The sequence below is a fragment of the Pristiophorus japonicus genome, unplaced genomic scaffold (genome assembly GCF_044704955.1).
Source record: "Pristiophorus japonicus isolate sPriJap1 unplaced genomic scaffold, sPriJap1.hap1 HAP1_SCAFFOLD_739, whole genome shotgun sequence".
NCBI lineage: Eukaryota > Metazoa > Chordata > Chondrichthyes > Pristiophoridae > Pristiophorus > Pristiophorus japonicus.
The window spans coordinates 18,830-44,927 of NW_027254655.1; the positions used below are offsets into that span (position 1 = coordinate 18,830).

At 46.1% G+C, this 26,098-nt stretch overlaps 1 protein-coding gene across 10 annotated transcripts in view; it reads right to left on the reverse strand.

Moving 5' to 3' along the window:
• LOC139256583 (zinc finger protein 229-like) overlaps positions 1 to 26,098 on the reverse strand; it is a 203,142-nt gene that overhangs the window by 16,518 nt on the left and 160,526 nt on the right. For 6 of the 10 annotated variants that reach the window (XM_070874254.1, XM_070874253.1, XM_070874256.1 and 3 more), the window contains exon 3: positions 8,355 to 10,296. The exons of 2 other annotated variants lie outside the window; for them this stretch is intronic. In XM_070874254.1, coding sequence (XP_070730355.1) covers positions 8,675 to 9,964 — 1,290 coding nt within the window. In that variant the 5' untranslated portion in view covers positions 9,965 to 10,296 and the 3' untranslated portion in view covers positions 8,355 to 8,674. Of the gene's footprint in view, positions 1 to 8,354; positions 10,297 to 18,512; positions 18,779 to 20,256; positions 21,191 to 26,098 lie in introns of those variants that run through there. 2 more of the 10 variants (XM_070874255.1, XR_011592179.1) reach the window with 2 other exon arrangements.

Sequence of the window (26,098 nt, forward strand, 5' to 3'; positions counted from 1 at the left end):
GTGATCTGTGGATAGTCGGAGCATGCGTGCACACTAGGTCCGTGCAGCAGGACTTGGTCTCCAGTCATCTTGGTTAACCCTTGCCACTGGATCAACACCTAGCTCTGTCAAGCCCGTGTGGTGGCTGGTGTGCAACGGCCACCCCACGTTAAAAGAATCCATGCACAGGCATCTTCCACCCTTCAGTGTGTAGTTCGGGACCTCGAATGTCAGGTCACTCATTGAAACATCTGTGAACTCATCCCTTTTTGGTGTGGAATCAGGACATCCTCGATACGAGGGATGGCCTAATACTATACCACCATTTTTGAGCCTTTTCTCCTTTCTGACTCTAGATTAGCTCAGTTCTCATACCTTTGGTTATTCAAGGACAAATCCCAGCTCCCCATACCTTCCAGAGTGCTTCTCCTAGCCCTGGTATTCAGCGAAGGTATCAGTAACACGCCCGGGATCACTAAACACAAAATTCAGTCTGTTAATCACTTTCAGCTACTGGACTTAGTGTGTGCCCCACAGCATCTCTCTCACCTTCGATGTGTGATTGGAGCATCACGCCTGCAAACCTGGGTTCAATTTAAATTTAAATCCACTCCGTGCATTTAAAAAAAATACATACAAGTATACAGATCACATCAAATAATTGGCAACGGTTTAGAGTCAACAAGATGAAGATGCAGCGACACCAAGGCCCAATAAACCAGCTCTGTATTCACAGGATAAAGTCTGTTATCTAACTCCTCGAGTGGTAGAGAAAGATCGGGACTCTAAGAATATCTAGAATCTGTTGTAAATATGTTTCAAATCCTCACTGGTACAACCTGTCTATTTCTTTTCAATTGAAGTGAATGGAAGATGAGGAGGGGTTGGAGAATAGGAGTTCGGGTGGGGGGTGTTGGAATGGAGGAAATGCAGCAGCCAATTTGTGCACAGCCAGATCCCACAAACAGCAATGTAATGATGACAAGATAATCCATTCTCAGTGATGTTAGTTGAGGGATACACATTGTGCAGGACACCGTGGAGAACTCCACTTGTTCTTCCTCAGAATTGTGGCCATGGGATCTTTTATGTCCAACTTATGGACTTGAGGGGACATCGGTTTGATGTCTCATCTGAAAGACAGTACCTCTGATGTGCAGCACTCCCTCTGTACTGCACCTGGAGTCTCGGCCTAGATTATGTGCTCAGGTCTCTGGATTGGGAATTGAACCCCGACCCCTTGACTCAGGGACGAGAGTATTACCACTGAGCCAAGGCTGACATGGTCTGATCCCTGTTCCCATTACACTAGACCGTGCCTGTGCTATTACACTAACCCCACCCATTCATACTGCATTGGGCCTTCACTCTGTTATTAGACATTCGGCAAAGCATTTGCTACAACAATAAAACAACCAGAACTTACATTAATATAGCGCCTTTAACTCAGTGAAACTTCTCACGGTGCTTAACAAGATCGATATCAATAAAAGAAACATTTTTGATACAGAGCCACAGAGAAAGATATCAGGACCGATTCCCAAAAGGTTGATCGAAGAGGTATATTTTAAAAAGAACCTTGAAAGAGGAGGTGGAGGTTTCGGGGAATTCCAAAACTTGGAGCCTCGGCAGCTGAAGGCACAGCCACCAATGGTGGAGCGATTAAAATCGGCGATGCTCAAGAGGACAGATTTGGAGGAGCGCAGGGAACTCGGAGGGTTGTGGGACTGGAGGAGATTACAGAGATAGGGAGGGGCGAGGCCATGGAGAGTTTTGAAACCAAGGATGAGCATTTTTAAATTGAGGCGTTGCTTGACTGGGAGCCAATGTAGGTCAGTGAGCACAGGGGTGATGGGTGAATGAGATTATAGCAATAGGCCCTGACTTGCGCACATTATTAGATGAGACCCAATCTTTGTTTTGTTGCACTAGATACTGGCTGTGTGACCATCACACTAGATCCAGCATTGTGTTCAGTATAACACTTGAGTCTGCCTCTGTTATTATTGGATCAAACACTGTCTTTGTTACTCTCACAGTGGGCCATGCATTTGCTGTTATTACTCTGGACCCTGTCTCCACTCTTATTGTATGGGCCCCTGTCTCTGGAATTGTTACACTAGACCCTTCCTCTGCTATGATTGGAAAATAACCTGTCACTGTTATTCCAGTTCTAGTGCACACCTCTATTACAACTATAGATCTTGTCTCTGTTGCATTCAATGGAGTATGTTTCTGATATTGTTAAAGTAGACCCGGCTTCTGTTAGTGTGACACCATCACCTCTTTCAGTTATTATTGTAAAAAAACTTTAGATTCTTAAAGACTTGTTTCGAGTGTAAAACAAGGCCTTGTTTCAGTTATTAATGCACTATATCTCTGTTTATATTACACTAGACCTTGTCTCTGTTTATATTACACTAGACCCTGTCTCTGTTTATATTACACTAAACCCTCTCTCTGTTTATACTACACTAGACCCTGTCTCAGTTTATTGAACCTCGACCATGTCTTAGTTATTGCGGCACTAAACAACATCCACAAATATTGAAAGTGGTTGGGGAGGAAACAGTGAAAGTAACAGTCAGAAAACAGAAGACTGGAGACAGAAACAGAGCAAATTTCGCTGGATAGTTGCAAATGTTTCATTCCTTTCCAAACGAAGGACATAACCAGTGAGAGAATTAGATATTTATTAACCTCACGGCAGGTATAGGTACAGTTTCACTGTTGCCATCACTGGCACCAATTATCACACACGGGGGTAAATCTCAGGAGCTTGTGTGTGATGGTGAGGTGATCACTGGACAATAAAGCTCCGAGACTGGTGGAGGGCTGCTCATTATCCTCAGTGTGATTTAGTCCCCTTTCCCACTGAATACTGCGGACAGACATGGTCACCTTGGTAACAGAATGGTCAGTGTGACATCACTTTCTATACAAGAGCAACAAGACAATGGGTTATCAATAAATGGTAACGGTATTAAACACTGCAATTACATTGTGAAGAAAATGGAAATAAAATGCTGGAAAATAATTGCTGAAGATAATTTATCTGTGGTATTGACTAGTAAACTTTAAGAATGATGTGTTTTGTTTACACACACACAAACATATATATATATATAGCAAAGGCTCTGTGTGTGCGCTTTTCAGTTGTTCTGCTGCACCCGATGTATATATTTTCTGTGATCTTTTGGACCCTGCGGCAGCCTATCCGGCGGTGCTTGCTGGGTCAGGATAGAAAGAGACTGCGCGCTGTTCCTCCTCCCACTGCCTGGGGGAATGGGGCAGATATTTTAAGGGGCAGCGACTCCCCTTTCTCTGCCTATTTATAGTTAAAGGGACAGTCCAGTTTATCTTGGGGTGTCGGAGGACTTCACTAACAGAGCTCCCATTAACAGTCGCTCCCTTCTGTACTGTGCAGTGATTGTAAAGCTGTCTATTTCAGTGACTTGAGCCTTTCTAAAATGTCTCACTGTTTTTGATGTTCCAGTGACGAAGGTTTCGGTTAAAGGTGGAGTAAAATTTGTTTTAAAATATTCTGTTCTTACCCTCCCTCAACCCCCCAAATTTTAGAACACACTGCAGTACTGACTGGGAAGTTCCCAAGTTCGTTCCTTGATCTGGGATGTTAGTTGATCTCAGCCAAGGCAGCAGTTCAAGGGTTATAATTGTCCTCAGTACCACTGGGCTAAATATGAGTAAAAATCAGCCAGTGTCCCTGCTCTTCATACCGATCCAGTGAACTCAACTGGGAAGTGTGTGGATAAGAACATAAGAACATAAGAATTAGGAACAGGAGTAGGCCATCTAGCCCCTCGAGCCTGCTCCGCCATTCAATAAGATCATGGCTGATCTGGCCGTGGACTCAGCTCCACTTACCCGCCCGCTCCCCGTAACCCTTAATTCCCTTATTGGTTAAAAATCTATCTATCTGTGACTGGAATACATTCAATGAGCTAACCTCAACTGCTTCCTTGGGCAGAGAATTCCACAGATTCACAACCCTCTGTGAGAAGAAATTCCTTCTCAACTCGATTTTAAACTGGCTCCCCCGTATTTTGAGGCTGTGCCCCCTAGTTCTAGTCTCCCCGACCAGTGGAAACAACCTTCCGCCTCTGTGTTGTCTATCCCTTTCATTATTTTAAATGTTTCTATAAGATCACCCCTCATCCTTCTGAACTCCAACGAGTAAAGACCCAGTCTACTCAATCTATCATCATAAGGTAACCCCCTCATCTCCAGAATCAGCCTAGTGAATCGTCTCTGTACCCCCTCCAAAGCCAGTATATCCTTCCTTAAGTAAGGTGACCAAAATTGCATGCAGTACTCCAGGTGCGGCCTTACCAATACCCTATACAGTTGTAGCAGGATCTCCCTGCTTTTGTACTCCATCCCTCTCGCAATGAAGGCCAACATTCCATTCGCCTTCCTGATTACCTGTTGCACCTGCAAACTAACTTTTTGGGATTCATGCACAAGGACCCCCAGGTCCCTCTGCACCTCAGCATGTTGTAATTTCTCCCCATTCAAATAATATTCCCTTTTACTGTTTTTTTTCCCAAGGTGGATGACCTCACACTTTCCGACATTGTATTCCATCTGCCAAACCTTAGCCCATTCACTTAACCTATCTAAATCTCTTTGCAGCCTCTCTCTGTCCTCTACACAACCCGCTTTCCCACTAATCTTTGTGTCATCTGCAAATTTTGTTACACTACACTCTGTCCCCTCTTCCAGGTCATCTATGTATATTGTAAACAGTTGTGGTCCCAGCACCGATCCCTGTGGCACACCACTAACCACCGATTTCCAACCCGAAAAGGACCCATTTATCCCGACTCTCTGCTTTCTATTCGCCAGCCAATTCTCTATCCATGCTAATACATTTCCTCTGACTCCGTGTACCTCTATCTTCTGCATTATTTGAGGACAGGATTTGAGGCTGTGATGCCTACCACAGTGGAAATCCTGCTGGCACTCACTGAATCGACTGACGGTGAGGCACTAGAGGTTAAATAATGTCTGTGGAATTGCACACAGCCAGATTCAGCACTTTCTGGAGATAAAAAATCTCAGATGCTGAAAGGAATGTTGATTTTTAGACAGTGAGGATGGAGGGAGAGTGTCTAGAATAAGGAGGGACAGGAGGGGACAGAATGTTCTGTAGAATCTAGAATTGTCTGTTCTGAATTTCTATCCTGTACTTAAAGTAACAATGTTTGTAAGCACCATTTATTTGCAGGGTATTAGAAGGGGAGGATCTGCAGCTGGGAAACTCAATCCAAACATCGCCTCAAGATTTGACAGATTCCCGGATTGATCAGGATCACCTTATCATCAACCTTTGTAAAAACACCAATCACAGCGGGGAGAAACAGGACACATGTTGTGTGTGTGGATACACCTTCAACCAATCGTTCAGCCTGTGAGACTCGTGCCCCCACCTGACTCAACACTGTAAATGTGGGCACAGTGGGAATGGATGGTGTTGTACATGGAAAGTGATTCAGTCGCTCATCTCACCAACTGACATTTGAGTAATTAGATAACAGACTTTCTCCTGTGAATATAGAGCTGGTTTATTGGGCTGTGATGTGTTTACTTATTCATCTTGTTGACTCTAAACCATCGCCAATTATTTGATGTGATCAGTTTATATGTACATATTTTAAAAATACATTTGCTGAGTGGATTCAAATACAAATTGAAACCAGGTTTGCAGGCGTGATGCTCCATTTGCACATCGAAGGTGAGAGAGATGCTGTGGGGCACACGCTAAGTCCAGTATCTGAAGGTGATTAACAGACTGGGTTTTATGTTTCGTGATCCTGGGCGTGTTACCAACACCTTCCCTGGATACCAAGGCTAGGAGAGGCACTCTGGAAGGTATGGAGAACTGGGACTTGTCCCAGAGAGTAACCGAAGATATGAGAACTGAAATAACCTCGAGTTAAAAAGGAGAAAAGGCCCAAAATGGTGCAGTTGGTAACAGAACATAAATCGGTCTCCTCTTTAGTGGAGACATCAAATATTGACACACTTTGTTATTTGAAATATCAAACTATTAAACTCCAGCCTAGTTATAGGGGTTATTAACATCAGCAGAAACAAACCCCAACTGACAGAATGAACACGATTCAGTCAGGATGCGATTAACAGCAATTACAGTAGAATCCAACTCCTGCAGTCACTTGTGAACTCGTTGGTACCTCAGCAGGTGGGATGACCGAGTGAATCCCTTCCCACATACAGAGCAGGTGAATGGCCTCTCCCCGATGTGACTGCGACGATGCATTTCCAGTTTATAAGGTTGGGTTCAGTGCGCAGATGAGAATAAAATTAATGAGCTGCTCATTTTCTCTGCTGGATACTGGGCCTTCTGTGCTGGCCCAATAGGGTGAGCCCGGGCTAGACCAATAGGGTGATGTAATGACCAAAACTGTGTGAGTACTCCAGCTGTGTCCTAACTAGTGTTTTACACAGTTCGAGCATAACCTCCAGAGGGAGGTGGGAGTCTGGAACTTACTGCCCGAAAGAGCAGCAGAGGCAGAAACCCTCATCGCATTTACAAAAGTACTTGGATATGCACTGGAAGTGCGTTAACCTACAGGGCTACGGACCAAGAGCTGGAAAATGGGATTAGGCTGGATAGCTCTTTGTCGGTCGCACAGACATGATGGGCCGAATGGCCTCGTTCTGTGTTGTAAACTGCTATGATTCCATGTCACCAATCCCCTCCTGTCTGATATAATATTGCGAAGCACAGTGGAAGACCAGAAGATTGGGAAATTTTTAGAAACCAGCAAAGGACGACTAAAAAAATGATAAAGACAGAGAAGATGAGAGCAAACTAGCAAGAAATATAAAAAGAGACAGTAAGAGCTTCTACAGGTATATAAAATGGAAACAAGCGGCTAAAGTAAATGTTGGTCCCTTAGAGGATGAGACTGGAGAATTAATAACGGGAAACACGGAAATGGCAGAGATTTTGAACAAATATTTTGTATTGTTGATCACGGTCGAGGACACTAAAAACATCCCAACAGTTGATAATCAAGGAGCTATTGCGGTGGTGAGGGTGGGGTGAAGCGGGACTTAAAACAGTCACTATCACTAGAGATAAAGTACTCAGCAAACAAATGGGACTAAAGGTGGACAAGTCCCCTACACCTGATAGCATGCATCCTAGGGTCTTAAAAGAAGTGGCTGCAGAGATAGTGGATGCACTGGTTGTAATCTACCAAAATTCCCTGAATTCTGGAGAGGTCCCAGCGGACTGGAAAACTGCAAATGTAACACCCCTATTCAAGTAAGGAGGGAGGCACAGAGCAGGAAACCATAGACCAGTTAGCCTACCATCTCAGTGGGAAAATACTGGAGTCCAGCATTAAGGAAGTAGTAGCAGGACATTTAGAAAATCATACAGCAGTCAGGCAGTCAGCATGGTTTTATGAAAGGGAAATCATGTTTTGACAAATTTGCTGGAGTTGTTTGAAGATGTAACAAGCAGAGTGGATAAAGGAGAATCAGTTCATGTTGTATATTTGCATTTCCAGAAAACATTCGAGAAGGTGTCACACAAAAGGTTACTGCACAAGGTAAGAGCTCAAGGGATTGGGGGCAATATATCAGAATGGATAGAGGATTGGCGACCTAACAGAAAACAGAGTCAGCATAAATGGGTCATTTTTCGGTTGGCAAACTGTAACTAGTGGGGTGCCGCAGGGATTAGTGCTGGGGCTTCAACTATTTACAATTTATATTAATGACTTGGATGAAGGGACTGAGTGTAACATAGCCAAATTTTCTGATGATACAAAGATAGGTTGTTGTGAGGAGGACGCAAAGAATCTACAAAGGGATATAGATAGGCTCAATGAGCGGGCAAAAATCTGGCAGATGAACTATAATGTGGTAAAATGTCAGGTTATCCCCTTTGGTAGGAAAAATAAAAAAGCAAATTATTATTTAAATGGAGACAATTACAAAATGCTGTAGTGCAGAGGGATCTGGGGGTTCTTGTACATAAAACTCAAAAGATTAGCATGCAAGTAAAGCAAGTAATCAGAAGGCAAATGGAATGCTGGCCTTTATTGCAAGGGGGATGGAGTATGAAAGTAGGGAAGTCCTGCTACAATTGTACAGGGTATTGACAAGACCACACCTGGAGTACTGCGCACAGTTTTGGTCTGGACTTGTCTCTATTCCCGTGCCGAGGGGATTGCTACACCAGACGGGAGGGGCAACATTTGGGGACACGGATTCCCCACCAATTCCCATTCCCCTTCTTTCTGGTGGATAATGGAGGGGCCACTGTGTGTAATGTGCAAGTCAGTAAGAATTGTCAGCAAGCTCTTTCTAATTGGAGATTTTATTCAGTGGAAACTTTCACACACTATTGTAGATTTTGTACCAAAGATCAGTTTAGGATTAAAGTAAAAGTTCATAATTTTATTGCAAACTGAATTTCTGTTGAGAGTCGCTGAATTAAGGGAAAAGATAACACACTGCGTTTCTTAAATGGACACTGCAGCCCCGAGAACACAATCAGCAATATATCCAGAATATTAAAGTCCAGCCCAGTTATAGAGTTATTATCATCAGAAACAAACTCCAACTGTCAGAATGAACATGGTTCAGTTGGGATGTGATTAACAGCAGCAATAACAGTAGATTCCAACTCCTGCAGTCACTTGTGAACTCGCTGGTGTGTCAGCAGGTGGGATAACCGAGTGAATCCCTTCCCACACTCAGAGCAGGTGAATGGCCTCTCCCCAGTGTGAACTCGCTGGTGTGTCAACAGGTCGGATGACCGAGTGAATCCCTTCCCACACTCAGAGCAGGTGAATGGCCTCTCCCCAGTGTGAACTCGCTGGTGTGTCAGCAGGTCGGATGTACGAGTGAATCCCTTCCCACACTCAGAGCAGGTGAACGGCCTCTCCCCAGTGTGCACTCGTTGGTGTATCAGCAGGTTGGATGACTGACTGAATCCCTTCCCACACTCAGAGCAGGTGAACGGCCTCTCCCCAGTGTGAACTCGCTGGTGTCTCAGCAGGTGGGATGAATGAGTGAATCCCTTCCCACACTCAGAGCAGGTGAATGGCCTCTCCCCGGTGTGAACTCGTTGGTGTGTCAGCAGGGTGGATGAATCTGTGAATCCCTTCCCACACTCAGAGCAGGTGAATGGCCTCTCCCCAGTGTGAACTCGCTGGTGTCTCAGCAGGGTGGATGATGTAGTGAATCCCTTCCCACATTCAGAGCAGGTGAATGGCCTCTCCCCAGTGTGAACTCGTTGGTGAGCTACAAGGTGGGATGACTGAGTGACTCCCTTTCCACACTCAGAGCAGGTGAACGGCCTCTCCCCAGTGTGAACTCGCTGGTGTATCAGCAGGTTGGATGACTGAGTGAATCCCTCCCCACACTCAGAGCAGGTGAATGGCCTCTCCCCAGTGTGAACTCGCTGGTGTCTCAGCAGGTGGGATGACCGACTGAATCCCTTCCCACACTCAGAGCAGGTGAATGGCCTCTCCCCAGTGTGAACTCGCTGGTGAGCTACAAGTTTGGATGACCGAGTGAATCCCTGCCCACACACGGAGCAGGTGAATGGCCTGTCCCCAGTGTGAACTCGCTGGTGAACTACAAGGTCGGCTGACTGAGTGAATCCCTTCCCACACTCAGAGCAGGTGAACGGCCTCTCCCCAGTGTGAACTCGCTGGTGTCTCAGCAGGTGGGATGACTGACTGAATCCCTTCCCACACTCAGAGCAGGTGAATGGCCTCTCCCCGGTGTGAACTCGCTGGTGTGTCAGCAGGTAGGATGACTGAGTGAATCCCTTCCCACATACGGGGCAGGTGAACGGCCTCTCCCCAGTGTGATTGCGTTGATGAATTTCCAGCTCAGACGGTGATCTGAATACCTTCCCACAGTCACCACATTTCCACGGTTTCTCCATGGTGCGGGTGTCCTTGTGACTCTCCATGGTTGGATGATCAGTTGAAGCCTCGTCCACGCATAAAACACGTTTACAGTTTCTCCGCGCGGTGAATGGTACGATGTTTTTTCAGGCTGTGTAACTGGTTAAAGCTCTTTCCATAGGCAGTGGAACACTCACTCGGGTGTGTGTGTGTCTCGGTGCCTTTCCAGTCACACTGACATTTGAAATCTTTTCCCACAGGCAGAACAGGCAAACAATTCTCCTTCCACTTTCAAAGGCCAATGATATTCAGGTCCTGAAGAATCGATTGACTCCGTCAGATCTTGATGCGATGTTTGGTTTGTGCTTCCTGTCTGAAAATCTCCCCTTCCAATATTCTGTAAAAGGAGATAATAAAACTCATCGCTGTCAGTACAAGACAGAAATTCAGAATAGACAATCTAGGGACCAAGTTTCGACAGGAGTTGCTCCTATTTTTTTGGAACAACTAGTTTTTTTTTGAGTATCCTAGAAATCGCAATTCTCCCCATTTAGTTTGTTCCAGTTTCAGTCGGTTAGTTCAGTTTTTTTTTTAGTTCAGTTTCTTTTTAGTTCAGTTTTTTTTTCCAAAAGAGGGCGTTACCAGCCACTTACGCCTGTTTTGGCCATTGAAGTAAGTTTAGACAGCGAAAAGTTACTCCAAACTAACTTAGGCCTGAGTAAATGTCCACTTTGATATGCTCAGAAAAACCTTGCGGACACTTTAGCAATCAGGCGCAGGTAGCCAGAGTTAAGGGGAGGGGGAAGTGAACTTAGAGGGAAGTTAGAGGATTTTCCAAACATTTCACTTTTAAAAATAAAGAACCATCATCAATAATAAATGATCAATAAATCAATCAATAAATAAATCAATAAACAAAAAACATCAATAAATCAAAAATTAGAAGTTCCTACCTCACCTACTGCAGCACCTATGCGTTGGGGAGCACCGGGAGCCCTCCAGCAGCACACGGCCCACACTCAGCCCTACCTGCCTGCCTGATTACATTTTCAAGGGGAAGAGCTCGGGTGTGCCCCGCCGTCGAGGAGGTGGTCCGGTGGGGCCCGCTGCCGAGGAGGTGGTCGGGCGGCCCCATCGCGGAGGAGGTGTTCAGGCGGGCCGGCGAGGAGGCCTTGAGGTAAGAGCAGTGGTGGCGAAGTGAGGCCCGAGGTTGGGCAGCGGCGAGGGGCGGTGAGGCAAGGCCCGAGGTTGGGCAGCGGCGAGGCGAGGGGTGATGAGGCGAGACCCGAGGTTGGGCAGCAGCGAGGTGAGGGGCGGTGAGGCGAGGCCCGAGGTTGGGCAGCAGCGAGGTGAGGGACGGTGAGGCGAGGCCCGAGGTTGGGCAGCAGCGAGGTGAGGCCCGGGTTTAGGCAGCAGCGAGGTGAGGGACAGTGAGGCAGGCAGGCCACTTGGCCAGGGATAGGGTCACCCGGAGCCACGATGCGCTGGAAGGGCCAGGAACTACTGCGCATGCGCGCAGACTCCACTGCGCACGCGCGCAGCTGCCGGCACTTTTTCGGCGAAGGGCTGTAGCTCCGCCCCCCCCTGCTTCTGCTGCGCTGCACCCAGTCCAAAGCAGGCCTGATCATCGTGGAGAATCACGAGGTGAGTATTAGGTGCGCTTTTCCTTCCAGAAAGTCGGCGGACCTCTCGGAGGTGCACCATTCTACGGGTCGGTTGAAACTTGGCCCCGAGTTTCCATAGAACATACTTTCCTCTCTTGTTCTTACAAAGCTGTAAATCCCTGTCCCACATATTGTCCCTCCTGCTGTGCTGAAATCCAAAACCATCGCACATTTCTAGACTGTTTCTCCTCCACTCCTAGTTTTCACCACCAATACTGGCTGGGTTCAGTTCTACATTCACTGGTTCCCCTCCCTCTCCTCCCCTGAAGGTGCTGACTCTGGCTGGGTTCAGTTCTACACTCACCAGTTTCTCTCCAGTAGTGACCTATGTGCCCAATCTTCCTGTGTGAACCTCAACAGTGAGTGTTGACAGGCTTTTCCACTGTCCTCACCTGAGGCCTCACACGTGCATTTTCCAGCAGGGTCACTGGACCCTCCTCCCAATTACTCAGTTTCTAAACGATAAGCGGATAAGGGGTTATGGGGAGTGGGCAGAGAACATAAGAAATAGGAACAGGAGTAGGCCATACGGCCCCTCGAGCCTACTCTGCCATTCAATAAGATCATGGCTGATTCGAGCATGGACTCAGCTCCACTTACCCGCCCGCTCCCCATAACGGTTGAGATACTGTCTATTTCTGTCTTAAATTTATTCAATGGCCCGGCTTCCATAGCTCTCTGAGGCAGATTCCACAGATTTACAACCCTCTGAGAGAAGAAATTTCTCCTCATCACAGTTTTAAATGGGCGGCCCCTTATTCTAAGATTATGCCCTCTAGTTCCAGTCTCCCCCATCAGTAGAAACATCCTCTCTGCATTCACCTTGTCAAGCCCCCTCATAAATCTTATATGTTTCGATAAGATCACCTCTCATTCTTCTGAATTCCAATGAGTAGAGGCCCAACCTACTCAACCTTTCCTCATAAGTCAACCCCCTCATCCCCGGAATCAACCTTGTGAACCTTCTCTGAACTGCCCCCAAAGCAAGTATATCCTTTCGTAAAATTGGAAACCAAAACTGTGCACGCAGCATTCTAGGTGTGGCCTCACCAATACCTTATATAGCTGTAGCAAGACTTCCCAGCTTTTATACTCCATCCCCTTTGCAATAAAGGCCAAGATACCATTGGTCTTCCTGATCACTTGCTGTTTCGGCATACTATCCTTTTGTGTTTCATCACAAGTACCCCCAGGTCCTGCTGTACTGCGGCACTTTGCAATCTTTCTCCATTTAAATAATAACTTGCTCTTTCATTTTTGTCTGGCAAAGTGCATGACCTCACACTTTCCACATTATACTCCAGCTGCCAAATTTTCACCCACGCACTTAGCCTGTCTATGTCGTTTTGCAGATTTTGTGTGTCCTCCTCACACATTGCTTTTCCTCTCATCTTTGTATCATCAGCAAATTTCATTACGTTACAATCAGTCCCTTCTTCCAAGTCGCTAATATAGATTGTAAATAGTTGGGGTCCCAATACTGATCCCTGCGGCACACCTCTAGTTACTAGTTGCCAACCCAAGAACGAACCATTTATCCCGACTCTCTGTTTTCTGTTAGTTAACCAATCCTCTATCCATGCTAATATATTGCTCCCAACCTCCTCAATATTTCCTCATAAGTTCACACACTCATCTCTGAAATCAACCTCGTGAACCTCCTCTGAATAGCCGCCCCTCTCCTCCCCTGAAGATGCTAACTTTGGCTGGGTTCAGTTCTGCACTCACTGGTTCCCCTCCCCTCCCCTGAAGATGCTGACTCCGGCTGGGTTCAGTTCTGCATTCACTGGTTCCCCTCCCCTCCCCTGAAGATGCTGACTCCGGCTGGGTTCAGTTCTGCATTCACTGGTTCCCCTCCACTCCCCTGAAGATGCTGACTCCGGCTGGGTTCAGTTCTGCACTCACTGGTTCCCCTCCCCTCCCCTGAAGATGCTGACTCCGGCTGGGTTCAGTTCTGCATTCACTGGTTCCCCTCCCCTCCCCTGAAGATGCTGACTCCGGTTGGTTTCAGTTCTGCACTCACTGGTTAACATAAAAACATAAGAAATAGCAGAAGTAGGCCATACGGTCCCTCGAGCCTGCTCCGCCATTTAATACGATTATTTGTGATCCGATCATGGACTCTGGTCCACTTCCCCGTCCGATCCCCATAACCCCTTATCGTTTAAGAAACTGTCTATTTCTGTCTTAAATTTATACAAATGTCCCAGCTTCCACAGCTCTCTGAGGCAGCAAATTCCACAGATTTACAACCCTCAGAGAAGAAATTTCTCCTCATCTCAGTTTTAAGTGGGCGGCCCATTATTCTAAGATTATGTCCCCAAGTTCTAGTCTCTCCTATCAGTGGAAACATCCTCTCTGCATCCACCTTGTCAAGCCCCCCCATAATCGCATATGTGTTTTGATAAGATCACCTCTCATTCTTCTGAATTCCAATGAGTCGAGGCCCAACCTACTCAACCTTTCCTCAAAAGATAACCCCCTCATCTCCGGAATCAACCTTGTGAACCCTCTCTGAACTGCCTCCAAAGCAAGTATATCCTTTCTTCAATATGGAAGCCAAAAGTGCATGCAGTATTCCAGGTGTGGCCTCACCAATACTCTGTACAACTGTAGCTAGACTTCCCTGCTTTTATACTCCATCCCCTTTGCAATAAAGGCCAAGATTCCATTGACCTTCCTGATCACTTGCTGTACCTGCATACTAACCTTTTGTATTTCATGCACAAGTACCCCCCAGGTCCCACTGTACTGCAGCACATTGCAATTTTTCTGCACTTAAATAATAACTTGCTCTTTGATTTTTTTCTGCCAAAGTGCGTGACCTCACACTTTGCAATATTATACTCCATCTCCCAAATTTTTGCCCACTCACTAAGCTTCTGTCCTTTTGCAGATTTTGTGTGTCCTCCTCACTCATTGCTTTCCCTCCCATCTTTATATCATCAGAAAACTTGGCTACGTTACACTCGGTCCCTTGTTCCAAGTCATTAATATAGATTGTAAATAGTTGGGGTCCCAGCACTGATCCCTGCGGCAACCGACTAGTTACTGATTGCCAAACCGAGAATGAACCATTTATCCGACTCTCTGTTTTCTGTTAGTTAGCCAATCCCCTATCCATGCTAATATATTGCCCTCAACCTCCTCAACATTTCCTCATAAGAACCCCCTCATCTCGGGAATCAACCTCGTGAACCTTCTCTGAATTGCCTCCCCTGAAGATGCAGACTCTGTCTGGTTTCAGTTCTGCACTCACTGGTTCCCCTCCCACTCCTCCCCTGAAGGTGCTGACTCTGGCTGGGTTCAGTTCTACATTCACTGGTTCCCCTCTCTCTCTTCCCTGAAGGTGCTGACTCTGGCTGGGTTCAGTTTTAGACTCACTGGTTTCCCTCCCTCCCCTCCCTTGAAGGTGCTGACTATGGCTGAGTTCAGTTGTTTACTCGCATGTTCCCCTCCCTCCCATCCGCCCCTTCCCTTAAGGCGCTAACTCTGGCTGTGTTCAATTCCACATTCACTGTTTCCCCTCCCTCCCCTCTCCAGCAGGCAGAGTTTAGGGAGCTAGCAGGGAGATTAAAAAGCAGGACCTCAAAAGGTAGTAATCTCCGCATTACTCCCGGTGCCACGAGCTAGCGAGTACAGAAATAGGAGGATAGAGCAGATGAATGCGTGGCTGGAGAGATGGTGCAAGAGGGAGGGCTTTAGATTCCTGACACATTGGGACCACTTCTGGGGGAGGTGGGACCTGTACAAACCGAATGGGTTGCACCTCAACAGAGCCGGGACCAATATCCTTGTGGGAGGGTGGGGGTGTTTGCTAGTGTTGTTGGGGAGGGTTTAAACTAGCTTGGCAGGAGGATGGGAACCTGACAATAGATTCAGTAGGGAGGGGAGCAAAGCTGGAATTAGAAAGCAAAAATAAAGAAAGTGAGTTTGAAGGAGAGAGGAAACAAGCAGGAAAAAAGGGTAAAAAAACAAACTTAAAGGCACGTAGCATTTGTAACAAAATAGATATGTTGACGGCACAAATTGAGACAAATGGGTATGATCTGATAGCCATTACAGAGACGTGGTTACAAGGTGACCAGGACTGGGAATTAAATATTCAGGGGTATTTGACAATCCGGAAGGACAGACAGAAAGGAAAAGGAGGTGGGGTAGCTCTATTGATAAAGGATGGAATCACTGCAATAGTAAAAAACGATACTGTCTCAAATGATAAGGATGTTGAAACAATTTGGGTGGAGATAAGGAACAATAAGGGGAAAAATTCACTGGTGGGCATAGTCTATAGGCCCCCGAACAGTAGCAACTCTGTTGGTCGGAGCGTAAACCAGGAAATAGTGGAGGCTTGTAAAAAGGGAACAACAATAATCATGGGTGATTTTAATCTCCATATTGATTGGATAAATCAAATTGGTCAGGGCAGCCTTGAGGAGGAGTTCATGGAGTGCATAAGGGACAGGTTCCTTGAGCAGTATGTAACGGAACCAACCAGGGGGCAGGCTATCTTAGATCTGGTCCTGTGTAATGAGACAGGATTAATAAACAATCTCCTAGTAAAGGATCTCCTCGGAATGAGTGATCAGAGCATGACTGAATTTCAAATTCAGATGGAGGGTGAGAAAGTTGGATCTCTAACCAGCGTACTAAGCTTAAATAAAGGAGACTATGAAGGTATGAGGGCAGAGTTGGGTAACTTGGACTGGGAAAATAGATTAAAGTGCAGGACGGTTGATGAACAGTGGTGTACATTTAAGGAGATATTTCACAACTCTCAAGAAAAGTCTATTCCAGTGAGGAGGAAACGGTGCAAGAGAAAATCGAGCCATCCGTGGCGAGCTAAAGAAATAAAGGCCGTTATCCATTAAAAACAAGGGCATACAAAGTGACCAAATCTAGTGGGAGGATAGAAAACTGGGAAGCTTTTAAAAACCAGCAAAGAATAACTAAAAAATGAGTAAGAAAGGGAAGATAGACTGTGAAAGTAAACTAGCACAAAATATAAAAACAGATAGCAAGAGTTTCTATAGGTATATAAAAAGGAAAAGAGTGGCTAAAGTAATTGTTGGTCCTTTAGAGGACGAGACCGGGGAATTAGTAACGGGGAACAGGGAGATGGCAGAAACTCTGAACAAATATTTTGTATCCGTCTTTACGTTAGAGGACACTAATATTCCAACAGTGGATAGTCAAGGGGATACGGGGGGGGAGGAACTTAACACAATCACTAAGGAGGTGGTACTCAGTAAGATAATGGGATTAAAGGCAGATAAAACCCCTGGACCTGATGGTTTGTATCCTAGAGTCTTAAGAGAAGTAGCGGCAGTAATTGTGGATGCATTGGTTGTAATTTACCAAAATTCCCTGGATTCTGGGGAGGTCCCAGCAGATTGGAAAACTGCAAATGTAATGCCCCTATTTCAAAAAGGAGGCAGACAAAAAGCAGGAAACTATGGACCAGTTAGCCGAACATCTGTGATTGGGAAAATGTTGGATCCATTATTAAAGAAGCAGTAGCAGGACATTTGCAAAACCAAAATTCAGTCATGCAGAGTCAGCATGGATTTATAAAGGGGAAGTTATGTTTGACAAATTTGCTGGAATTCTTTGGGGATGTAACGAACCGGGTGAATAAGGGGGAACCAGTGGATGTGGTGTATTTGGACTTCCAGAAGGCATTTGACAAGGTGCCACATAAAAGGTTACTGCACAAGATAAAAGTCCACGGGCACGGGGATAATATATTAGCATGGATAGAGGATTGGCTAACTAACAGAGAACAGAGAATCGGGATAAATGGTTCATTCTCTGGATGGCAACCAGTAACTAGTGGGGTGCCACAGGGATCAGTGCTGGGACCCCAACTATTTACATTCTATATTAACGACTTGGAAGAAGGGACTGAGTGTAACGTAGCCAAGTTTGCTGATGATACAAAGATGGGAGGACAAGTAAAATCTGCAAAAGGACACAGACAGGCTCAGTGAGTGGGCAAAAATTTGGCAGATGGAGTATAATATTCGAAAGTGTGAGGTCATGCACTTTGGCAGAAAAAAAATCAAAGAGCAAGTTATTATTTAAATGGAGACAGATTGCAAAGTGCCGCAGTACAGTGGGACCTGGGAGTACTTGTGCATGAAACACAAAAGGATAGTATGCAGGTACAGCAAGTGATCAGGAAGGACAATGGAATGGAGTATAAAAGCAGGAAAGTCTTGCTACAGTTGTGCAACGTATTGGTGAGGCCACACCTGGAATACTGCGTACAGTTTTGGTTTCCAGATTTACGAAAGGATATACTTGCTTTGGAGGCAGTTCAGAGAAGGTTCACTAGGTTGATTCCGTGGATGAGGGAGAAAGATTAAGTAGGTTGGGCCTCTACTCATTGGAATTCAAAAGAATGAGAGGTGATCTTATCAAAATGTATAAGATATAAGGGGGCTTGTAAAGGTGGATGCAGAGAGGATGTTTCCACTGATGGGGGAAGACTAGAACTGGAAGGCATGATCTTAGAATAAGAGGCCATCAATTTAAAACAGAGATGAGGAGAAATGTCTCCTATCAGAGGGTTGTAAATCTGTGGAATTCACTGCCTCAGAGCTGTAGAAGCTGGGACATTGAATAAATTTAAGACAGAAATAGACAGTTTCTTAAACGATAAGGGGATGAGAGGTTATGAGAAGCGTGTAGGGAAGTGGAGCCGAGTCCATGATCAGATCAGCCATGATCTTATTGAATGGCGGAGCAGGCTCGAGTAGCTGTATGGCCGACTCCTGCTCCTATTTCTTATGTTCTTATAAGGTGCTGACTCTGGCTGGGTTCAGTTCCACACTCGCTGGTTCCCCTCCCCTGAAGGTGCTGACTCTGGCTGGGTTCAGTTCTCGACACTGACATCATTCACTTTGTTCCTGCACCAAGATGACCGCACACGCGTTGTGCTACTCACTAAATCAAGATGGCCGACCGTTGAACCAGCCTTCCTGCACCAAGCTGGCCGCCGTTAATCTGGGCCTGTGACCGGGAGAAAGCCCCGAAGCTGCAACCGCCGATGTTCCGGTTATTATTCCGGGCTTGCGGCGGGCACCGGTTGTTTATGAAGCCTCCCCGGCACCCCGCTGGTCCATTATTCCGCTCTGTCCCGTTGAAAACAACACTTCTGTGGAGCCTGTCTAAAATGTGTCTCCTCCGCCATTACACGCGCCGCCCATGCTCCAAACACAGCACATGCGCACTGAGCTCCTGTAGTCTGGGTGAGGCACATTCTCCCCTGCGGGGCATGCTGGGTACATAAGAGCATGAGAAATCGGAGTACGAGTGGGCCACCCGGACCCCCGAGCCTGCTCCCCATTCAATAAGATCTTGGTTGGTCTGATCATAGACTCAGCTCCACTTCCCTGCCCGCTCCCCAGAACCCTTTACTCCCGTATCACACCTAGAGGACTGTGCACAGTTTTGATCTCCTTATCTAAGGAAGGATATACTTGCCTTGTTTAGATACAGAGTAAAGCTTCCTCAACACAGTTCCACCAGACATTCCAAGGGCAAGTACAACACAAGTTAAATACGAAGTATATCTCCCGCTAACCTGTCCCAAGCATTCCAGAGCAGATACTACATTGGTTAGATACAGAGTAAAGCTCCCTCTACACGGTCCCAAACACTCCCAGGGTAGGTACAGCATGGGTTAGATACAAAGTTAATCTCCCTCTATGCTGTCTCATCAAACAGTCCCACAACAGGCACAGCACAGGTTAGACAAAAAGTAAAGCTCCCCATGGACTGATCCATCAAACACGCCCATCGCAGGTACAGCACGGGATAGATACAGAGTAAAACTCCCTCGACACTGCCCCATCAAACAATCCCAGGGCAGGTACAGCACGGGTAAGATACAGAGTAAAACTCCCTCTACACTGCCCCATCAACCACTCCCAGGGTAGGTAAAGCACGGGTTAGATACAGAGTAAATCTCCCTCTATATTGTTCCATCAAACACATCCAGGGTGTGAGTTAGGACACGGGCAGCTGAGTTTTGGATCAACTCTAGTTTATGTAGGGTGGAATATGGGAGGAGTGCGTTGCAATATACAAGTTCAGAAGTAACAAAGGCATGGATGAGGGCTACAGCTGAGGCAAGAGCAGAGATGGGCGATGTTACAGAGGTGGAAATAGGCAATCTTAGTTATGCTGCGGATATATGGCCAAAAACTGACTTCAAGGTGAAGTATGTCACCAAGGTTGCGAACAGTGTGGTTCAGCCTGAGACAGAAGTTGGGGAGAGGGATGGTATCAGTCGCTAGGGAACTGAGTTTGTGGCAATGACAATTACAAATATCAAAATATTTTGCTGCCTTTTCATGTGCAAAATGTGTGGATGAGTTTTTTAAAATTAAATTGGTTCCAAAAACGGATTAACTTTTCCAGAAATTAATGGATTTCAAATCTTATGCAAACCAGTTCAATAAAGGAGTAGTTCAAAGGATTTTAGCTGAGTTTAAAGTGAGACACTGCCGTCTACTACAATCACAACTCATGTACTCAAACAGAACAAGTTTGGGGTTTGATAGAAGGTGAACTAGGTGAGAAGTGATATAAGTTAGATTAAGAAAAAGCACTAAAATGGAACAGTCGGTAACAGAACATCAATTCGTCTCCGCTGATCATGGATGAATCAAATATTCGGCACAGTGTTTGAAACAAGATAATTTATTCAATATTTATGCACAATATTAATCTCCAGCACAGGTATAGCGGTTATTAAGATCATCAGAAACAAAGAAGAGTTGCCAGAATGAACATGGTTCAGTGCCCAATGCAATCACAGTAAATCCTGTTCTATTTACAAATGCAGCCTTTCTCCTCAGCCCGTTTAAAACTGGGATGAGGAGCAATTTCTTCACTCAGAGGTTTGTAAATCTGTGGAATTCTCTGCCCCAGGGAGCCGTGGAGGCTGGTCATTGAATATATTTAAGGCGGAAATAATAGATTTTTGAGCAATAATGGAGTAAAGGGTTATGGTGAGCAGGCAGGGTGTTAAGTACTCCACAAGACTGAATACTGTGAGCAAAAACTAATGTGACCTTAGTCTCTTTAATACAACTTCAGAGTGCCTAAGCAGCATGGCAGACAATCTTTTATACTCCCTTGCACGAGTTGTGCAGGTGACCGTTGGGCCTCCAACAATTACACCCTCTGGTGGCAAGTCTTACACAGTTACAATGTTTACATACATAACATCACTCCCTAACAAAGTCTTTGATACAAATTATTTATAAGTTGAGACAATCCGGGGCCCTACGCTTCCTGGTTGATCATCTGAGTTCAAACTCTGGCATGGGCGAGTTGGTTGGACTATTGCTGCACTGCGGCACAGCTGGTCTGACAGGGCTGTTGGGAATGGTGGGTTCATCCTCTTGATTGATAGTGAGGTCGATTGATGGTTGGGTGTGTGTTCGTGTGTCGATGGTGGTGATGTCCTCCTCAGGTTGTTCCTGGTTGTCGGTGAACTGCAGTTTGGTCTGATCCAAATGCTTTCTGCACGTTTGTCCATTCAATAGTTTGACTACAAACACACTATTCCCCTCCTTGGCCAAGACAGTGCCAGCGATCCATTTATGACCATGACTGTAATTAAGGACAAACACAGGGTCGTTATCAATGTCACATGATACAGCCACGCGATTGTGGTACATGTTTTGCCGGTGATGTCGGGTTGCCACATGATCATTTAGATTCGGGTGGACTAGGGAGAGCCTGGTTTTGAGTGCTCTCTTCATTAACAATTCTGCAGGGGGAGCCCCAGTGAGTGAGTGGGGTCACATCCGGTAGCTGAGCAGAACCCGAGATTAGCGGGTCTGCAAGGAGCCTTCCGTCACACATTTCAAGCTCTGCTTGATAGTTTAGACTGCCCATTCTGCTTGACCATTGGATGCGGGCTTAAACAGGGAAGACCTGACATGCTACATGCTTGATGCCATTGCGGGTCATAAACTTGTTGAATTCCGAGCTGGTGAAACATGGTCCATTGGCACTGACAAGGACATCGGGCAAGCCCGCAGGCTTTCAGTGGTGGCAGTGGATGTGCTGGATGACATGATTACACATTCAATCCTTTTAGAGTAAGCGTCCACTACAACTAAAAACATCTTTCCGAGGAAGGGCCAGCAAAATCTGTGTGGATCCTGGACCACAGTTTGGAGGGGCATGACCACAGACTCAATGGAGACTCCCTTGGTGCATTGCTCAGTTGTGAGCACGTGTTGCACGGTGTATGCATGACTTCAAGTCCGAGTCAATGCCGGCCATCAAACATGCGACCTGGCTATAGCCTTCAGCGTGATTATGCCTGGGTGGATATTGTGTAGATCACGTATAAACGTTTCCCTGCCTATTTATGGGCAAAACCACATGATTACCCCATAAGAGACAATCCGACTGCATGGACATTTCATCTTTGCGTCGGTGTAATGGCTTCATTTCATCTTGCATTTCCCCGGGAACGGCTGACCAGCTCCCATTGAGGACGCAACTTTTTACAAGTGATAGCACAGGATCCTGGCTGGTCCAGGTCATGATCTGGCGAGCAGTGACGGGTGATCCCTCGCTCTCAATAGCATCCATGACCAGAAGCAAGTCTGCGGGCTGCGCCATTTCCACCCCAGTAGTGGGCAATGGTAGCCGACTGAGGGCATCAGCACAGTTCTCCATGCCTGGACTGTGGCAGATAACACAGTCATAGGCAGACAATGTTAATGCCCATCTTTGGATGTGGGATGAAGCATTATTGTTTATTCCTTTGTTTTCTGAAAACAGTGAAATGAGCAGTTTGTGGTCGGTTTCAAGCTCAAACCGAAGTCCAAATAGGTTTTGGTGCATTTTCTTAACCTCATATACACATGCTAATGCCTCTTTCTCAACCATACTGTAAGCTCTTTCAGCCTTAGACAGACTTCTAGATGCATATGCAATCAGTTGAAGTTTGCCCGATAGATTGGTTTGCTGTAACACAGCTGACCCCGTACGAAGATGCATCACAAGCTAACACTAATCGTTTACACGGGTCATTCAGTACAAGTAACTTATTAGAACAAAGTAGGTTTCTGGCCTTCTCAAAGGCTGTCTCTTGTGATTTACCCCAAACCCAGTCGTCACCCCTAAGTAGCAACATGTGCAACGGTTCCAGCAAAGTGCTTAACCCGGGTAGAAAGTTACCAAAATAGCGAGGAATCCCAGGAACGAACGCAGCTCCATCACATTCTGTGGTCTGGGTGCATTCTTGATGGCCTCTGTCTTTGAGTCCGTTGGCCTGATGCCGTCTGCCGCAATCTTTCTCCCCAAAAATTCGATCTGACACCAGGAAAACACACTTGGAGCGTTTCAGCCTAAGTCACACTCTGTCTAGTCAACTTAGAAGCTCTTCCAGGTTGTGCAAGTGTTCAGTGGTGTCTCGACCGGTGATCAAGATGTCGTCTTGAACACAATGGTGCACAGAACCGATTTCAGCAGACTCTCCATGTTCCTCTGGAAGATGGCAGCAGCCATCAAATCCCAAAAGGGCATCCGTGGTATATAAACAGTCCTTTGTGCGTGTTGATGCACATCAATCTTTTCGTAGATTCAACCAGCTCCTGTGTCATGTAGGCGGAGGTTAGGTCCAACTTGGTAAACGACTTCCTCCCACAGTAATGTTGCGAACAGGTCATCCACCTTGGGTAGCGGGTTCTGGTCTTGTAACGAGACTCGATTGTTACCTTGTCGTCTCCACAGATTCTGACCATGCCATCGCTTTTAACATCGGAACAATCAAACAGGCCTACTCGTTGAACTCGACTGGTGATATGATTCCCTCTCATTGAAGTCTGTCCAGCTCGATCTCGACTTTCTCCCTCATCATGTACGGAACTGCTCGGGCCTGATGATGAATGGGCCTTGCATCGGGGACTAGATGGATCTGCACCTTGGCACCTGTGAAGTTGCCGATGCCTGGTTCAAATAGTGACGGAAACTTGCTCAGTACTTGGGCGCACGAGGCATCATCCACTGAAGATCGTACTTTGATGTCATCCCAATTCTATTGAATCTTTCCCAGCCAGCTTCTGCTGAATAGCATTGGGCCATCACCTGGTACAATCCACAGTGATAAATCATGCACAGCTCCATCATCCGATACCTTAACTGCTGCACTGTCAATGACTGGTATGAGCTTTTTGGTGTAGGTGCACAGCTTTGTCTGAATTGGGCTCAGTTTGGGCCTTTGTGCCTTATTGCCCCACAGTTTCTCAAAAGCCTTCTGGCTCATAATTGACTGACTCGCCCCCGTGTCCAACTCCATTGATACCGAAATACCGTTCAATTTGCTTTTCAGCATGATAGGAGGGCTCTTAGTGGTGAAGGTGTGTACCCCATACACTTCTTCCTCGGCTTGAGTTGCCTCTCTTGTTTGTTCTGCGAGATCCATGCCGGATCGATCATCCTCTGCCAACTCTGCCACGAGGTGAGTTGCAGCACTCTTGCACATTCGCTGGAGGTGCCCAGTTGTTTCGCAGCCTTTGCACACGCAGTGGTTGAATCGACATTGACGGGCTCGATGATTACCTCCGCAGCACCAACATGGTGCGAATGGATTTGCATTCACGTCCAATGGCGGACTCTGAGTCAGCCTAGATCTTGCAGCTGCAGGCGTGTAGGCCCTGCCATACACAGTTCTGCCTGCTAGTGACATTATTTTATGCACAGTACTTGCCGGTGAGCTTCGATGCTGGGAAGATATCTGTCTGGTATTATCGCCTGTGGATATGAATGCCTGGGCTATCGTGATAGCCTTGCTCAGGTCTAGGAATTCGGTGGACAGAAGCTTGCGAAGAATGACCTCATGGCCGATGCCAAGCACGAAAAAGTCCCGCAGCATTTCCCCCAAAAATCCATCAAATTCGCAAGTTCCCACCAGGTGTCTCAGGTCGGGGACATAACTCGCCACGTCCTGATCCTCGGAGCGGTGGTGCGTGTGGAAGCGATACCTGGCCATTAAGACGCTCTCCTTCAGCTTGAGATGGGTACGAACCAGCGTACACAACTCTGTATATGTCTTCTCCGCTGGTTTTTCTGGTGCTAGCAGATTCTTGATGAGGCCGTATATTGTGGACCCACACATGATGAGGAGAATTGCCCTACGCTAGATCGCTTTATCATCCCCATCCAGCTTGTTGGCTACGAAGTACTAGTCGAGGCGCTCAATGATGGCTTCCCAACCATCGCCCTCCACAAATCTCTCTAAAATACCAACGGCAGCCATGACCGCGTGAAAATCTGTGATCTGTTACTCGTCGCCAATTGTTAAGTATGGAAGAACTCCACAAGACTGACAACTGTGAACAAAAACTGATGTGACCTTAGTCTCTTTAATACAACTCCAGAGTGCCTAAGCAGCATGGCAGACAACCTTTTATATTCCCTTGCACGAGGTGTGCAGGTGACCCTGGGGCCTCCAACAGTTGCGGCCTCTGGTGGCAAGTCTTACACAATTACAATGTTTACATACATAACAACCTGGATATACATTTTCTTGTCCCAAAGTCTAATGTCCCTGTGTTTTTTCTATGAGAAATGTCGAGATGTGAAAGGAGGGAGGAAATGGGACTCGGTCAGAAAGAAGGTTCCTGAAATGAACAATTCATGAGGCTGTTTTCTGACTCGTCTGCGAGGTTTATAAAAAAAATTCAATTAAAATCGACGGGTCTAGTGACACTGCGTTGTCAATAGTGGTTTCTAACCCTAATCACTAACTCGTAAACCAAACATCGTATCGACTATCCCCAACCAATAACCAGCGGGCCAAACCATTAACCCCAATCCTAACCAATAATCACCAGCCCCAACCATTAACCCCAATCAATAACCACCAGCCCCAACCACTCGCCCCAATCCTAACCAATAACCACTGGCCCCAATCACTAATCCCAATCCTAACCAATAACCACCAGCCCCAACCACGAACCCCTAAACCTATACCCAAATCCCAGCCTGTAACTAACGATTATTGACGGGGATCAATGGAGGACCTAATGCCATGATAAAGGAAGCATTTGAAACAATGATCTCGATTAAAGAAATAGTGCAATGTATGATAGTGACAAGAGATTCAATCATCGAGACCATCCTATTCAGCAATGACGATTACAAAGATCAGAATATTTCAAAGGCTGTCACATGCAATATGTGTGGAGGAGTTTTTAAAAAATCAGATCCAAAAAGGGATAACTGGTACAGAAAATAACAGATTTAAAATCTTGAGATATTTCTATAAAGGGGTGGGTCTGAGAACATCCAATGAGTGTAAAGTGAGACACCACAGTTCAGTCTATCACACCCACAAGCCATGTACACAAACGGAACAAGCTTGGGATTTGATGTGATAGAATGCGAACTAGATGAAAACTGAAATAATCTAGTGTAAGAAAAGGCCCAAAAATAGAATAGTTGGTAACAGAACATTAATAAGTCTCTTATCATAGAGAAATCAAATAATCGACACTG